A 17,496-nucleotide genomic window follows, 5' to 3' on the forward strand; every position below is an offset into this window, starting at 1 on the left:
ATGATAACTATTAAGTTCTAGATGCGCATTATACATAAAGCGTGCGCTATTGATGGGAAAATACGGTACTTTGCATTCGCAAGAAGAGGTTTTTATTTGAGTCACAATCCATTTCAATAATTTAATTACTTAGAATGTACATTTTTACTTGAGGAAGATGAAAAAACTAATGGATTTAACACATTACCATGCAACTGAATCTGGTTTCAAATCAAACACCAAAGGAAAGGAGAGTGAGAATTTGTTATTCTAATGAACAAAATAGGATTTAGATGAGATTCGATCCAAGATAGAATTGGGATCCAGGATTTGACTTCAATCAAATTTTGGACTTGACCCATCCCTTGTCTTTACACCTCCAAATATCCTCATTTACAAACATTTTTTTCTTACTTAACCAATTATTTCATAAGCAGCATATTTCAGATGGGCATACTGCAGCTACTTTAATATCTAAACAGTGAAGAACCTCTTGGGTGGTATCATTAACTAATCACATACATGGAATGAATTTGGGCTATACATTATCAGCAAATTTCACCTGGAATCTAAATGCTAGAAATTTTGAAGTAATATTATGGACAGTTAAATATTCCGAGTTAAATATTGCAGTAGGATAAAATCGAAAACAACTGACTAACATTCACAGCATCAATGCCATGAGTCTTATAAAACTAATATACAGTAAACTCCCGATCATCCGTGTGCTGATTACCCATTTTGCAGATAATCCACACTATCTATCTCTTCCCGGGACTAGAAATTTTAATAAAATTACAATCATAAAGTTCATTAAATGATTTGCAACTCATATATTTTTGAAAAATACACAAGTTGACCTCCATTCACTTTCTTATAAGTTTTCATTTCACAAAATCAGAAGTGATCAATAATGTTTACTGTGTTAACTCAAACATTTTTGTACAATCCAAACTTTCCCATCACCATTTGCCTCATATTCATTAGCCCTGATATTCAATAGTTATTATTAATGTGAGCAAATACATTGCTTCACTGCTACAAATTATTCATTAACAATCTAAACTGCATTATTTTAATCAGTATAATACGATACCAATTGGCCAAGTTTCTGATGGGTATCCTATTGAAGCATGTCGGCCATTATGAGCACCATATTAAGAACACAACTGAATTTGTGAAGATCATTGAGGGCTGGAGACAGGAGGACTGGAGAACATCGACATATTGGTCAGTTTCGATGTCACGTCACTTTTTACCTGGGTTCTACCCACTGATACAATGAGGCTTTTAAAGGGTAAATTCAATGGCTACACGAAGAATCTTTTTCATCACGCTTTGACAACCACCTATTTCAGGTTTAACAACTGCTTCTATGAACCAGCGGATGGAGTGGCCATGGGATCTTCACTATCACCAGGGACAGCGAGTTTCTTCATGGAATCCTTTAAAGACAAAGCATTGGCCACAGCACTCTTAATACCTAAATGCTTTTTCTGTTATGTTGACAACACGTTCATTGACTGACCACATGGACAGGAAAACCTTCAGGAGTTCCTGAAGCATATGAACAACCAGCAAGAAAACATTAAGTTCACCATGGAGACAGAGAAGGACAACAAGATACCTTTCCAAGACATACTGGTCTACTGGAAGAAGGAGGGCACACTTGGTGTCTACCGTAAGCCTACCAACACCAATCTGTGCCTGAATGGCCACAACCATCACCATCCCTCTCAAGAAAGGGCTGTTTTGTCCACCCTACTTCATCGAATCAGGACCGTAGCCAAACCCGAGAGCCTTCCCAAGGAGATCCAACACCTGAAAAAACCTTCCGCCATTATGGTAATAGTGAAGGAGAAATTACTTTCCTCATGCGGACCTTTAGGTCCCGAACTGCCGCCAGGAAAGAGAAGTAGCCTGAACGTAGCGAAAGCTGGACTACCCTACATCTCTACCATTTCTGAAAAATCTCCAGGATCCCCAAGAAATAGGCCATCAAAACCTTCTTCAGGCTCTAAAGTCAAATCAAAGACCAAATGATAAAGGTCGAAGACCCCTGCAGCCCTGTGACTCCAGGTGTCTACCAGATACTCTGTGAATGTAGATGAGGGTGAAACCTGAAGAACGATCACAACTAGCATCAAAGAGTATCGCAGACACTACAGGCCTGCCAACCAGAAAACTCCACAGTGGCCAAGTGCTCCAGCCAATGACTTCATACCATACTATGGGACGAAGTTAAAATCTTATACCGATAAATTTTGGGAAAGATTAACAAAGGAATCCATCGAGATCCGGCTGGAAGAAAAACTTTTCAATCAGGACAGGTTACTCCCTTAGTAACATGTGGAAACTCACACTGAGGAAAATCAAGTCATCAAGAAAAGGTGGGAATCCACCAACCAATCAGAGGGTGCCTGATAGCCTGCCCATCAATTAATTAACCATACATTCACAGTCTCGACATCATCAGTCCAGAGGATGAGAAAGGACTTGTTTTCCAAAACGTTGGCATCATCAATAGAGGAACTGATCCAGTGGAAGACCCGAGTAGCCTTTTACACAAGATGAATATGAATCCATATCAGCAATACTTTGTTAAAATTCATCATTTACCAGTTATTTGTTTTTTCCTGGCTACATGGTTCGTTTATCTTTCTGAAGAAAATATCCTATAATATTTACTTAATGATAATTCCGTGTCCTTGTAAATATATATTTCCACCCTAATAAAAATGGCCGAAAAATGGAAACAAGGTGTGTTCCATTTCTAAAAAAAATTGAATAAATCACATGGATGAAAAAAAGGGTTTCTGTATATTTCCATTTATATAACCACCATATTTTTGGTATATTTTGGTATCCCATGTTTTCCAATTATCCATGTTTTATCATGCATCCATTAGCATGGATAATTGAGAGTTCACTGTATGTGATAAGCTAGGGATAGGACTTATACACTGATATTTTGTGAGATTATCACTCCTTTCCATGCTTTACTTGCAAACTGTAGGAGACTTGGAAACTTACTTTTCTTTCATGTGTACATTTTCTAACACTTTTCCATCACCTTCAGGAGCTTTCTTCAGATGATCCAGCACAACAACATCATCACCATCATCTAAATCAACCGTAAGTACTTTATCAGCACCAGATTTGTTTCCATGAGAGCCATTTGGCATATGTTCTTCAGGACCCTTGGTTATAGACTTAGTGTTTGCTTGCCCACTTCCAGGTTCTGTGCCATTACTGCATGGCACACTCTCAATTAAAGGGAAGATATGAGGTGTATGCAACATATCATCAGGTTGCGGTCCGGCAAGTGGGTCCATCTGAATCAAAATAATATATATATATATATATATTCATTAAGATTCCAAGATTTTAAAAATAAAGAACGAGATTTCAAGTCAAACCCAAATTTTACTTGTAAAATGTATCATCAGTAGTTCTTTTTAGTTTGATGCTAATCAAAGTTTATACTTGCTTGCTCTGTGGGAGTTACAGGAAAAAAGAGAGGCTACGTACAATGAAATACCAAGTTTTACAAAACATCACAATGTTCAAAGCAGAGGAAAATTTTTTCAAGAATAATACTCCTGTGAGTGCACAGCATGTGTACATACAGGGTCCGTACAATAAGTATCGTGACTGGTTCGCTGTAGCCTCAACAGAGCGGTGGATTGGAGTCTGACCGGTCGACTTGATAGAGGGGTCCCTCACCACTCAGGCACACTATAGTTCAGTCGCCTCCGGGCATGCGTTGAGACAGGAGATGGATTTTTGTGACGCGTGATTGTTTGTGGTGTCATCGTGCCAGCATGGAGCACACTGTCGAGCAACAATATGCTGTGAAGTTTTGCGAAAAAACTCGGGAAATCCTCGTCGGAGACCCATGAACTCATTAAACAGGCTTATGGGGATGATGCCTTAAGCTGCACAAGAGTTTTTCAGTGGCACAAAACGTTTAAGGAAGGGCGGGAGCTCGTCGAAGACGAGCACCTTGTCGGATGCCAACGACTGCTCAAACTGATGCTCAGGGGGCCAAAGTGAAAAATGTTTGGTCTCTGACAAGTGTTTAACCATTGCCCTTAGCGGCGAGGAGACTGGCCTTTCAGTCAGAACCGTCCACACCATTGTAACAGAGGATCTTGCGATGAGGAAAGTGTGTGCAAAGCTGGTGCCGACTTCCAGCGGGGTTCTGACGAGTGGCAGATGCGCCAAACTAAGTGTATCGATGCAGGAAGAATGTATTTTGAAGATTATTAAGAAACTGTAATGATAACTGCAATAAATTTTGGTTTTTGGAAGCAGCTCCGATAATTATTGTACGGAACCTGTATATCAAATTAGATCATATGGTAGTTGACACTCTCAGTGCAACACCAATTCACCCATAATATCCAAACTTCGATTGATTTCTTTGTACATGTTCAATGAAATAAAATTTGCAGTGTGCTGCCTTCAAACAAACTGAAGACCACTTTCGTTTATATCCTAATATTATTCCCTGAATTTCTCACGTTTCATTGTTACAGCCTGAATCTCTCCTAGTCGTTTAAACAGTAATATGCACTCAGATATATCAACATTGGACTGGAATCATCTCAAGAGTCTTGAATATCAGTTTATCAACAGTTCTTACTACCCTGAATAGGCCTTATCAGTAGCATAATAAATATGTACCTCACGTATTGCCATTGCTGCACCTGATGTAGCAGCTTCTGCAGCCTTGCGAAATTGTTCCTCAAATGGGTTAACATTCTGCAGGTCTTGAAAGAGCCCAACTTCTTCACAATTTCTAATAAACCGTGTAGGAGTAGGGGTTTGATCAGCTGAAAGAGAGCAACAATAAAGAAAACACTCTAATCATCATCTATTGACATTATGTTATTCTAAGGAAATAATTAACCAAGTTAAAACTTTACTCTTTTGCAACTAATTTCAAATTACTATGAATTTCCTCTTGAAAATAAAATTAATTTGCTTTTGCTTGAAATATCTAGTTTTGCTATGCCCCACAACAATCACTTATTCATTTAAAAAGTAGTCTCATAACTGGCTGGCAACTTGCAAGCATTTTTTAACTTAAAACTGGTAAGCATACCAATAGAATAATCTCATTGAAAGGACTAGATTTATACTTATGTAACTAGTTTAAATGACCAAAATTCAAGTAGGATACTTTTTACCTCAATATACGAGGGTCATCCGGAAAGTAGTACCCGTTCGTGAAATAAAGACACAAAAGTAAATATTAACAAACATAAAAAATTTTATTTGAAAGAGGATACTTTAAACTACTTCTCAACATAATCTCCAAGCAAATTAAGGCATTTGTCATAACGTGTGACAAGTTTCTGTATTCCTGCTGCATAGTCCTTCGCCGCCAGCTCATTGAGATACGCGAGGGACCCATCTTGCACAAATTTTTGCATAATGCAGATGGTGTTTAACAATTTCATGAACAATTGTTCGAGAAACATTGGGAAAATGCTCACAGATGTCATCAATTGTGACGCGCCGATCGTTCCTCACGAATTCGTCAACTGAGCTCACCAGTTGGTCTGTAATGACAGACGGTCTCCCCGAACGCTCATCGTCGTGTGTGTTCCCCCTCCCCATGTTGAAGTTGCGACACCACCGCCGAACAGACGACTCGTCCATTACATTGTCTCCATACACCTCCTTTAATTGGCGATGAATATCACATGGGCGAACGTTTCTTGCATTGAGGAATTTAATCACTGCCCTCACTTCACAACTGGCGGCGTTCTCAATTTTTTTAAACATTGTAAACAATCACAGAAACAACACAGGCAATGCTAGCGTCACGCAACTTGGCTCAGAGAAGGCAGACAAGCCACTGAAGCTATCTGACCTCGTCCAGCGGCTACTCGCGTCGTCAGCACTTCATGCGGCACGAACGGGTACTACTTTCCGGATGACCCTCGTATAAAAAGTTTTCGAGTTGAGGCATTAAAATGTAGATGAGATCACTGCATGGTAAGGTAAAATTTTTGGTGACCACTTAATTACAATTTATACAACTAGGAGAACCAGTTTTTATGGAGGCAAATAAAAATTTTCCAACAATATTAAATCCTAACTACTGCTTTCCAACTGATTTGCAAATCTCTTTTCTACCATTTTCAAAACCAAACCTCTTTGCAAGTAGTCTGAAAACATGGCCTGTACATGAAAGGTAAGTAAAGTTCAAATATATGCACATTCCCCCCAAATTAAATAAGATAATCACATCTACGTTGTTATATTATAATGTTTATTCAGCCAAAGATCATTTGGGCATTGAGATATTGGAAAATACTCATTAATGTGAGAATCCAAAGGAAAATGTGCTCCCATGGTTCCCTAGTTGTCATTTAAGCAAAATGAAAATGTAAGGGCAAGCTTGCATGCCAAATATAGTGAAAGTAAGACATGGTCAACATCACATAACTCATAGGTACTAACTGATCATTCTCTTTGAACTTTGAAAATAACCCAATCATCAGTTCAATATTCAGATGGTGCCTTAATTCCAAAAAGGGGCAAAATCAACAACTTTATATTTATCAATAGAATGAACTTACTTTCACAGGGTCCAAGTCTTCAATAATGAATCAACTGTAACTGGAGAATTTTTACCAAAAAAATCAAACCCAACCTCAGTCTTTAATTTGAAGATTGTTTCGCTACTAAGGGGCAGTTGGGCATGTGAAAAGAGCACACACAAAATAGTGGGAGTACTATACCTTTTCCTGCGCCACCAACAGATTCCCACATGATTTTTTCTGGTATTTCAAAAATCTCAAAACATGAGTTTAAAAATTTTATTATGAAAAACTATAAGAGGAATAAACAAAATAATTATAGCTTGCTACACTACAATGTTACCATTTCGGGTTCCTAAGTTAGATAAACACTAACAAGCTAAATGCTTCCTTTAGTCAAAAGATTTAACCGTGTAATGGGAAGTACATAATACTGTTGGTCTCAACTATCAACCAATCTCTCAGCCAGAGTTAGTCCTAACTTTCAGTGCAAGGTAGCTGTTTTACTACTAACTTTTACTGCATTTGCCATAAATAAAAGACAAATATGAGTTGGACGAAATGGTGATTTTTGCGTTTAGGGTACCCATCAAAATCTTTGGCAGGACTATCAGGCATCAATATTTATGGTCCTAAGTGTAATTAAGTAAAATTAGAGCAGACAGTAGGATGTTCAAATCAAAGGCAAATCTATAGCAAAAGGTACAAAGAAACAGTGCCACATAAGCACCTAGTAAATACTATTTGCTTTCTGAGAAGTAAGAGTTGGGTTTAAAGAACATGCTAGTAAATCTTCAAAGCACTAGAAAATTACATGATCTGCTTTGAATAATCACAGAATATGATCATCCTTTACAAACTCATGTTAAAGCAGTGCTTAAAAAATATATAAATTTCTAAAGGATAATGAATTATTTCAACAATGTAACTGAACCTTCAATCTTGAGGTGAAATAGTGGGGTGAAAAAATTCAAGTTTAGTTACTCTTAGTAGATAAAAGCATTCATGTCATCAGTGAAGAATAACTTGAGGTTTTCTTTTGCAAATGATTTCATAATTTTTTTCATTTGGTAAAATCAAAACTACAACTAAGCATAATGCTGAAATCTTATTCGAAAAAATTAATAAAATGCATAGGTACTGTTAAGATGTATAGAGAATTTTTACAGCTAACTAGATTTATTTGTCTTGAATCCTTTGCAGCTAGAAAAATTAAATTTAGAGTACCAAAATATTAGAGATGCAGGGTTAGATTGATTATGGGAGCCAGGCCCACAGTTAATCTAATCCTAAACACACTCAAATATCCCCTTAATCCGTTTTCCCCAGTTAGTATACATGTAATCACACAATGAATTGAAACAGAAATTAACCAAATGACTATCCCTAGGTACTGAAATGTGCATTATGTACTACACTATAAGAGAAGAATATCGAGGCAGTGTTCTCATTTAAAACAATGCCGCTGGAACAAGAATAAACTGATTACTGTTCTTCCACCACATCACACTGAACACGTCACTTATTTTCAACCAATTATCTAACAACCATAATAATTCATTTTCATTCAAAAAAGTTTCCTTAAACTTTAAAATTATGAATATTTCGCTCTGGCCATGAACAGAAAGAAATGGAGAAGCATTAATTCAAGTTAATAGGGACACAATACATAAGAAAGATGCAATAAATAATACAAAAACCATACAAGCCCAGTGTGTTGGAAACAGCAGGAGTCATATATATCAAGGTGAGTTACAAATACAACTTCACTGGCCAAAATTACGGTTCATAACACAATGTGCGGGTTTAGAGGAAGAATAAATTACAGGGTTTGAGTATATCGCTATTCTGATCTTTGAATCTAAAGAGAGCATTTTAATACCTTACCACATCTATACTGTGCGCATACCTACAAGAAAAGTTAATAATGGAGCAATAACATCAAAAATTAATTTTAAATACAACAAATTCGACTGTATGAAAAATTACTAAATCTAGATAAGTAACAAATTTTTCAGGTCATTCAAAAGAAGTATCTTAGTCATTTTTTTAAATATTTAGTAGCCAAATAAGGTCCCACCACCGAAAGACTTAGCATAAGGAAATATGTAATGACATTAACATAAAAGTCGCAAAAATTTAAATAAGGTAGTATTAACTCCAGAATAACAATTTCAATACATGGATACTCTCACAGGAGTAGTATGGGTAACAGACTGACAATAAACGAGTCATAGTGTTTGGTTGATTTGGAGTAAAGAATTAAAACTTTCATGAAGAAAGGTAAGGCTCTTATTTATTCTAGCCCATTAAAATGCATTTTTTCCCATTAGGTCTATAGACTTTGGCTTTGTTATCGTTACAGGGTGGAATTCCAAACTAATCAGGACGCCTTATCAAGAATGTCAACTAAGTACTCAGACATTTTTCGAACGGTGAGGATATATGTTACACCAGTTTTTCAATGATGTTGTGATATTATGGTTGCATTTACCAAAATTTACCCAACCGTTTTTTCGTCACTAGCGACAACTCACCTACAAAGACGTTCGTTTTTTGTCCACTGCCTAAATTGAGGGACATGTCATGTTTTTTCTTATGAACTGTCAAATGGTCTTCGTTGGTAAACGTCTTGAAATCCATGAAAAATAATTAAGTATTTTTAATCATAATAATTAATTGTATAGAATATTATCACTGTGATATTTTACAAGAAAATTCATACCATTCCACAACCGTGGGCTGAACAGGCAAAAGGTTTAATATTTTCTCCCATACCGTAAACATACACTTTATCAAAAATTAGGAAGGAAATCCATCACCTCCACTCGTCTATTCAAGAACTTGTAAGTGAAAAACAAATGAAAAATGATGCGCAAACAAGTCTTGCGAACAAGGTCGAATAAGAATTCTGTAAATAGAATTTAAAATACACTAGCTACAAATGTGCCACAAATTAATGTGAATATGGAGCAGAAAATAGTAGTAATTTATAGACAAACATTCCTTATTGTACGAGAGATAACCATCGTGACCACAAATGTCATTGAGGTGGCAGTGCATGGCGTCTACAAACGTTGGGCTATGGATTCTTCAATGCATTGGAGTGGAGCTTTGATGGAAGGTCCTTTAATATGCTGTCTGTGAAAGCTCACTCTATAACAATGGAATATAAAATTATTAGGGAAATATTTTATTTAAAAATGTATCTTTTAGCGCAAGCCACATTGGAGCGCTTTCGTGGTTGATTACTCCGTAAATGACTTGCCTACGGCGTCAGCAATTTATTTAATTTTCCTCACATTTCACGACAATTGCATATCTATTGTCTCGTGTTAAATACTTTTCAAATATTCATTAAAAGTGACGCCAATGTAAATAAATTATCGGTGAGTTGATATTGAACATTTGCTGTCACACTCCCAACTAGGCTGAAAGAATTTGGATGTGTCTTAGTAAAATTACCCTTTTCTATCAATTAATCACATGTGAACTCTTTTAATAATGTAATAGAAAACGTGAGTGCTTTTGTTCGAAGGTGAATATGGGTATTCATCTGAATTTCCCGCTCAAATACTCGGAATGTATTTATCTTCCTAATTTTAATGATCCTTCTATTAAACTGATGACTTCACCTATAAATCCAATCACACTCTGGAGTATTAAATGCCTGACTAAGCCATCCAATAATTGGAGGGTGAAGTGGCTCCATCAATATTTTGTGGGCCAGCTTCTATTCACTCTAGATTCATTGCTAAAACGGGTAAAAGATCCATGAAGCAGGGAAGCATAGACCTTAATGGTAGGTCAGCACCATTTAAATTGAAACACTGGTAGGCGTATGAAAATACAGCATGGCAGAGCCCTAGGTAAAATGATTCTTTGAGGACTATGAATAGAGAAATGGCACATTCTACACACAATTTAATCTGTTATTTAGGCCTCAGGCTAGTCGGTCTAGAGCAATGGAAATTCAAGGAGGATTATATATATATATTTAATAGTTAAGACAGTGCCTCATCTTCGCAGAACCACAAAGCAGGCAGATTAGAATACTATAAATCGAGGTTTAGTGGAATATGACATTTCTGGGTTTACATACATTTACAATTTATCATACACATGAATAAAAATTGTAACATCCTACTACAGTTCCTTCGCACCAATATCTGCCTTTATAATGGCCAGCTCCTGTGAGGTGGGACCTTCCTCCTCATCTGTAGAAAGCTGAATGTAATGGCACTTGGGTCTCTTGTCTTGAAATATAAATAAAAACTATCTTTTAAGGCTCCTCAAAGCTAAGAAACCATGTTGATGCAAACTCAACTGTTGCAAATTAGGATTTAGTATATAACAATTACAAAGTCTATGTATAATTTATGATCCTCACCCTCATCTTTTGAGTTAGGCAGTACGTGTTTTACCCATCAAGTCTTTCTCTTGCAAGTCACCTCATGGCGATTTTGCGGGAGTGAGTTAAATTGTGTCCATTGTATGCCACTGCTTCTCCCTCTGATGAAATGTAAAACCAGCATTCTACTACTTTTACTGTGTGTATTGATTTTTAAACATTAAAGTTGTCATGCTACATCTTGGCTTACTAAAAGATCATGTTCAATTTTATAAGAAACACCCAGGGACATTGTCATCACCATTTCATTGATGTACAATAATATGGTTTTTTTAGAAAATGTTGTTATAGCTGAACCTTTTACTTATGGACAGGAATGATTCAGATGCATTTGTCTATAAGTGGTGTCTATAGGTGAGCAATTTAACCTTTAATATTTTTCTTTTTTGATGGTGCATGTTATGTAATAGGGATTTCAGGCTACTAAAATATATTTAATAATCAGTTCTGCCACTGTGTCAAATGGCCAAAGAAAGTAATACCATGAACACTTTTAACCAAAAAGTGACTTTTGCCTTGGTGGAAAGGAAAAAAAATAATTCTCCTAATATTAAAAAATGCACTATAATTGACGTTTGTAGTGGAAAAATTAAAGTCTGAAAGACTCTAGTCCAGCACAATTTTAAAATACAACTCAACATTCTGAAAAGGCAGAAAACAGGGGAATCAAGAAAAAAATTAATGTGCTCCACGCAGAATGAAAAATGAATATCTTACATCAATAATACTGTACAACTTTGGCTACAGTATATATTTTAAAAGTAAATAAATTTAAAAATGCATGCTACACTTTGAAACAAAAGAAAAAATGTATGCTTTTCATCTCATGTTGAACAAACGACTTAATATCCCACTTTTGAAAGAAAATTTGACTTATGAACTCAATAAAGTAAAAATGATAGTCATTAACAATGGGTATAGTGTACCTAAAGTTAACAGAAAAAAATACTCATTAGAAAGCGCACAGTCAGAGCAAAGAATTCAATATGAAAAGGAAGACCAAAATCTTTGTTGGTGCAAACGTTCATGCTATGGCTACAATGTCAAAAATATACATAAACATAGAAGGAATTCAAGATATGGAAATCTCACAAATGAAAATGTTTTTGAAAAATGTTAACCTTTCCTGGAGAGATTGCCATCCTTGAGGACTACAACACACTAATGTTTTTGAATCCTGACCTCTGACCCCTTCCACATTCTTCTCTACCATCAAGATTCCATTACCTGACTCTCTAAAATCTTGGAACCCCCGCTCATTAGCCAGTTAGCCTTTGTTACCCTCCGCCTATCTCCCAATCCTCTTACCATTCACCAACCAAAATACTCCCAACCAAACCCCTCATTCTCCACCTAAAAACAGTTTATATTTTCACACTTCATAACTGATGATGCTGGCTTTGTGACAAAACCATTTGTGTTGAAAGAAAAATCTCTGGAAAGGAAATGAAGTTTTTTTCATTATTATGTGACTGGTTTCTCTTATTCCATCTGTTTAAATTCATTTTTTATGAACCAATAATTATATATATTTTAATTAATTCATATGCATTAAAATAACACCAAGATTAATGTTGAGATATAATTATCTATGATTGGAAGTGAGTAAGAAAATAGAGACCAAATTCAATTATTTGAAATAACTCAACTATTATATGAAATTTTCACTGCTTCCTAATGTCATAGGATAGGTATGAAAGGTCCCAAATAAAGTATTTGGAAGGACAGGAGCCTTCAGGATCCTAAACTACCACTAGCTGAATCTACCATTGCTTTCAGGGTGAAGTTACTTCACCCTGATGATGATGGCAGAATTAGCCTTCAAAACACTGGCCTTTTCAGTCATGTTGGAGACCTGAGAACTCATTGCCTATGTAGCTCTCATCTGCCGTTTCCCACAGGTTTATTGTGTAATCATCATGTAATAATATCTAAAATATGTTTTTGATTTACTTTTATATTATATAAATAGATATTCACATAATTGGGAAAAAATCTATATTAATTTGTGACATTTAAATATAGAAAGCATTATACTATTCCAATTGATTATGCCACAGATTCAAACCCTAGATAATATTCTTTACTTCCCTTAATCTGTTATTTGATATTTGTGCTGGTGGCTTCTTTCAGTCATCTGTGCTATAGGTGTATCACAGATACATCCCCTTTACCATGACTAGAACAAAACATTTATACATTACAGAGATGAAGACTATTACAATTTTCCAAGTAATAAATATAATATTCCCTGCTAGTTTCGATGCACTGCATCATTTTCAAGTGAAGCTCTCACTGAACAGGGTCCAATATATACATTAAATATAAGAGGTGGGGAAACTAGGGTGTCTCCACGTCCTGGGAGGGGTTAGGTGAGTGGGGAAAACTTAAGCTCTGGGGATGGGAGAAAAAATTGGTAAAAGTGAGGGGTGGAGGTTGAGGGTTTGTTGAGGGAGAGGGAAAGACAAAGGAATAGAAAGAGTCCAGTTGGTGGTGATGAGATCTATATTTAAATGTCTTTTCCTCTTATCTGAATTCCTTATGGCATCCATCATTCCATCTCCCTATGGTGTGTGGGGAAGGAGGATGGTGTCCTGTGGTGTCGGTTTGGGTCTGTTGGCGGATCGGTCTCTTTCGCTGGGGATCATCCGTGAGCCAAAAGTCAATTCAATCTGAGGTTGCAGTCAGTGGGAGGTCGGTGTCCTTCTACATCAGCTCAAGGCTAAGCTGCTGCGTGAATCCCTGGTCTCAAGGAAGGGTCTGTCCATGAGGTGGGAGGGGGAAAGGTCTGTCCTTCGTCAGGGTAAAACCTGGTAGTTCAACTGTTAAGTCTTTCAGATGACACTGTTTTAAGGGATAGGGTGAGGCTGCTAGATGGAGGGGGTGGGTATACCTGTATGTTTCATGCGGTGGCAGGTGAGAAATGGCTTAATTGAATGTAACTGCAAGTAATGGGTAGTGAGACCGAATTAAATTTTAATATAACAACTGGTTGTTTGGGATCTTGTGTTGATTATTTCTAATTGTTCTAGAGCATCTAGTTTCTTCCCTTTCCCTTCAACTTGTAGTATTATGGGGTTGAAGTTGTATTTTTCATTGGTTTCAATTGTGTGTTTCACGACCATTGAAGATTCATCACCTTTCTGTAGACACTTTCAGATCACATTTCCTCTTGTATTGAAGTCTCTACATATTTAGCCAATGTATTTAGCAGGGCAGGAGCTACACATCAGTTCATATACTCCACTTTTCCTAATTCTGTCCATAGTTTTTAGTATATAGTAAATGTTTGTGCCGCGCAATTAGCCATGGTATCCATTTGTATTATACGCCTTATTTGTGGCTCGATGCACAGTTAAATAAAAAAACTGTATTGTTACCATTAAAACATTTAGGATGTAAAAGTAGGCATAGAGTCCCTCCAGTTAACACGGCTTCAATCACACAAAAGAAAAATCATTTCTGGAGTACTTCGGAGTAAATTTCTCCTGGGTCCTCCTTTAAGGTCAAGCTCTCCGACTCTACCCCATTAGCTGGCTGTTTTACTCAAGAAACTTTAGATCCTGATGCTTTTTTTCACTTCTTGCATGCATTCTCCCAGAGTATGCTTTGATCAATAAAATAAGTCTAGATTCTTCTTGTACCATCAAAAAATTAGAACTAACTTTTATTTAAAGTCCAGCACCATAAAGTTTAAATCAAAGCAACCAAAATAGCGATTAGGAGCAAGAACAAAATGTTGTCTTCAATTGAGTCGACTAGATGGACTAAATGACAATATGCTCAAACAGGACACACTGAACAAGAGGTACAAGCTACAGTAATTTATATAGTTATGGTGGAGGCTGCTTGATAAAAAATGCTAGCTAGGCTCACTTTTAATCCCATCATCATTAGTATTAAATCCCATCATCATCATGTGGTATATTTAGCATTTTTTGACCACAATGCTGCTGTATTGCCCTCAAGGGACTGCTAAAAGATGAAGGCATATAAGTAAAAAGATAGGAGATATAATACCCTAATGAATCATTATCTCTTTCCTTTGCCATTGGTATATTATTCATTATAGCAGATTCTTCACAAAGAAGACAATACATTTTACATGTATTTTTATAATGTACTAGGCATCATGTTTAAACAAGAATCACCTAAAGAATATGTTTTTCTCTTAAATGGCAACAAAACAGTATGGCAACCAATTAAGTTTCTAGATTTGAGGGGATTTATTCCCATTTTTTATCCTCTTCATTTAAACAGGCATAAGACGAATTCTTTTATCTCCCAAAACCTTTGGATTAGCAACATAAATGTTAGTAAAAAAGCTTTGAACTTCTGAAATAACTCAAAAAAAGCTTTTATAATGGTCTGTATGGGTAGAAGATGATTAGTTTCCCATTAATCCAATCCTTGCTTCTTATTTACATGAATTATGCCGCCCATTTAGAGGGCTGCCAAACACCCACCCAAGGATTGGAGAAACGAATCCATAGGTGGATAACACTTGATAACAAATAAAAATTAATTACTATAATGAAGTCTTCCCTCTTATTCTTTTCCATAAATGTTATGTATCAACCTAAAGAAAACCCAATTAATGTTTGCAACGCTAAAAATTAAGTACATCGAAATATTATTAATACTTATTTTTATCTTTATATTCCTATTAAGTTTTTTTCCATCTTGATATCTAGTCTTCCTGAATCCAACTATACTTGCCCATTACACGGTCCATTTTTATTTCTAAGTTGGTTTATCTTTAAAGTTCTTCCATGGAATTCCTTCCTCTTCCCCAAAGTCACCTAGGTATCCAATTATAAATTTCTTGTCATATTTTATGTGATCAGTATAGTTTTTACATTACCAAATCCACACAAATCTACTTAGGATTTAGGAAATTGTGGAAGGTACATTTTATATGGATTCATTTGTGGAATATATGATGGTGGATTTTCACCAGAAGCCTGATTCAATTTATTTTAAATCCCACCCCAAAATAGGAAAAAGAAGACATTTTTTAGGGCTATATGTTTCATTCCACATTCGGCTTGACTTAGAAATTAGAATAAACATGAAAATGGAGAAGTCAAATGATTACTTTAAGGATGATCAGTAGGGTTCATAAAAAGGGGAAGTATGGGTGATTTCACAGCAGTAATGTAACAGTTATAAAGAAACAGTACACAACTACAATGAATCTGCTTGCCTTGCTTGATTTCAAGAAGCATTTAACACGATATGTACACTAGGTACAATTGATGAATGTGTTTTGGAATATGAGAGTAGACAGGTGAGATAGGTGAATAACTAATACCAGTTTATATCTCAGATTGCACATGTGCAGTGGATGGAAAGCATGAATGGCTACTGTTAGGCTGATGGATAACACAGATTTGTCCTGTTCTTTTCAACATATACACAGAGAGCATGGTTAAGAAGGCATTAAAAGGGATTGTAGTGGTAGTAAACTTAGGAGGGGAATTCATAAAATTGATTTATCAATCTAAAAATTTCAGTGAGCCGGTCAGCCAAAGTATCATTATCATTTCTGAGCACATAACAAAATAGGTAAGGGATGCTTTGCTCCTTTGCTCAGAATTGATGTAAATAAAGTTGAAGAGGTTCTTGAGAAACAGGAAGCTTACAAGCTTATTATTAAAACTGGATAGCGTAAAGTATAGCGCGTATAACAGTTCACCTATCTATAGTGTTTTGGAGAAGATGGTCATAGAATGGACATAAGAATTAATGCTAGGCGTTGAAACTTTTACAAAGAGAAGGGAGTTGATAACTAAGACTTTAGTGTAGATGTAAAGGTATGATCAGCATAAACTCAGATATGGATTATACCTATGCGTAGCCACATTTAGCCCAGAAACTTGGTCATTGAGGAAAGAGGACATGTTTATGTTGGAGGCTTAAGAGATGTGGGTGTGGAGGACAATAGAAAAAGTGATTTGGGCAAAAAAGAAAATAAAAAAGGAAGTACTAGTTATGCTAGGGGATGAGAGAAGACATGGGAGAAATTTGGAGGCAATAGAAGTGAATTCAGGGCATTTTGATTGGCGATGGAATGTTAGCTGTGGTAGAAGGGAGAATGTTAGCCAAATGAAAGAGGAGAAAAATAATAGGAATGTTGATTGTAATTGAGGAAGAGAGTAACTGGAATTGAAGAAAGGTTTATTGTACTCTAGAATATGCAGTTTCATTATATGTGAGACTTGTAAAGTTTGGTGATCACCAGTCTGTCTCCATCGAAAACCTATCTTGATTGGTAGGCTACCATTTATGAAATAATAACAAAACCTGAAAATAGCAAATCGTTAATTTTTTCTAATGTTGCTTGTATATCACACCAATTTCAATCTTGACATATTGTAATGAAAATACCACTGTGTACCTCATTTAAGGGAGAAGGAATAAAACTGAAGGACTTTTAAAAAGATCTTTTATTTTCTCTTTTCATTTCCAGAATATGCAATACAAATTCTGATTGACTCTCTCCTGTTCAATTCTACATTCATATCTTATTTGGTCACAGGAGAAAGA

The 17,496-nt window shown here is 36.0% G+C and overlaps 1 protein-coding gene across 2 annotated transcripts in view; it reads right to left on the reverse strand.

Moving 5' to 3' along the window:
* Atf-2 (Activating transcription factor-2) overlaps positions 1-9,377 on the reverse strand; it is a 28,733-nt gene extending 19,356 nt beyond the window's left edge. For both annotated transcript variants that reach the window (XM_071588545.1, XM_071588555.1), the window contains exons 1-4: positions 9,262-9,377; positions 9,074-9,167; positions 4,669-4,817; positions 3,013-3,314 (exon numbers count right to left, since the gene is read on the reverse strand). In XM_071588545.1, coding sequence (XP_071444646.1) covers positions 3,013-3,314; positions 4,669-4,817; positions 9,074-9,167; positions 9,262-9,312 — 596 coding nt within the window. In that variant the 5' untranslated portion in view covers positions 9,313-9,377. The remainder of the gene's footprint in view (positions 1-3,012; positions 3,315-4,668; positions 4,818-9,073; positions 9,168-9,261) is intronic.
* Between the last annotated feature and the right edge of the window lie 8,119 nt (positions 9,378-17,496).

This window comes from Hetaerina americana, unplaced genomic scaffold (assembly GCF_022747635.1).
Source record: "Hetaerina americana unplaced genomic scaffold, ioHetAmer1.1.p SCAF_1, whole genome shotgun sequence".
NCBI classification, from domain to species: Eukaryota; Metazoa; Arthropoda; class Insecta; order Odonata; family Calopterygidae; genus Hetaerina; species Hetaerina americana.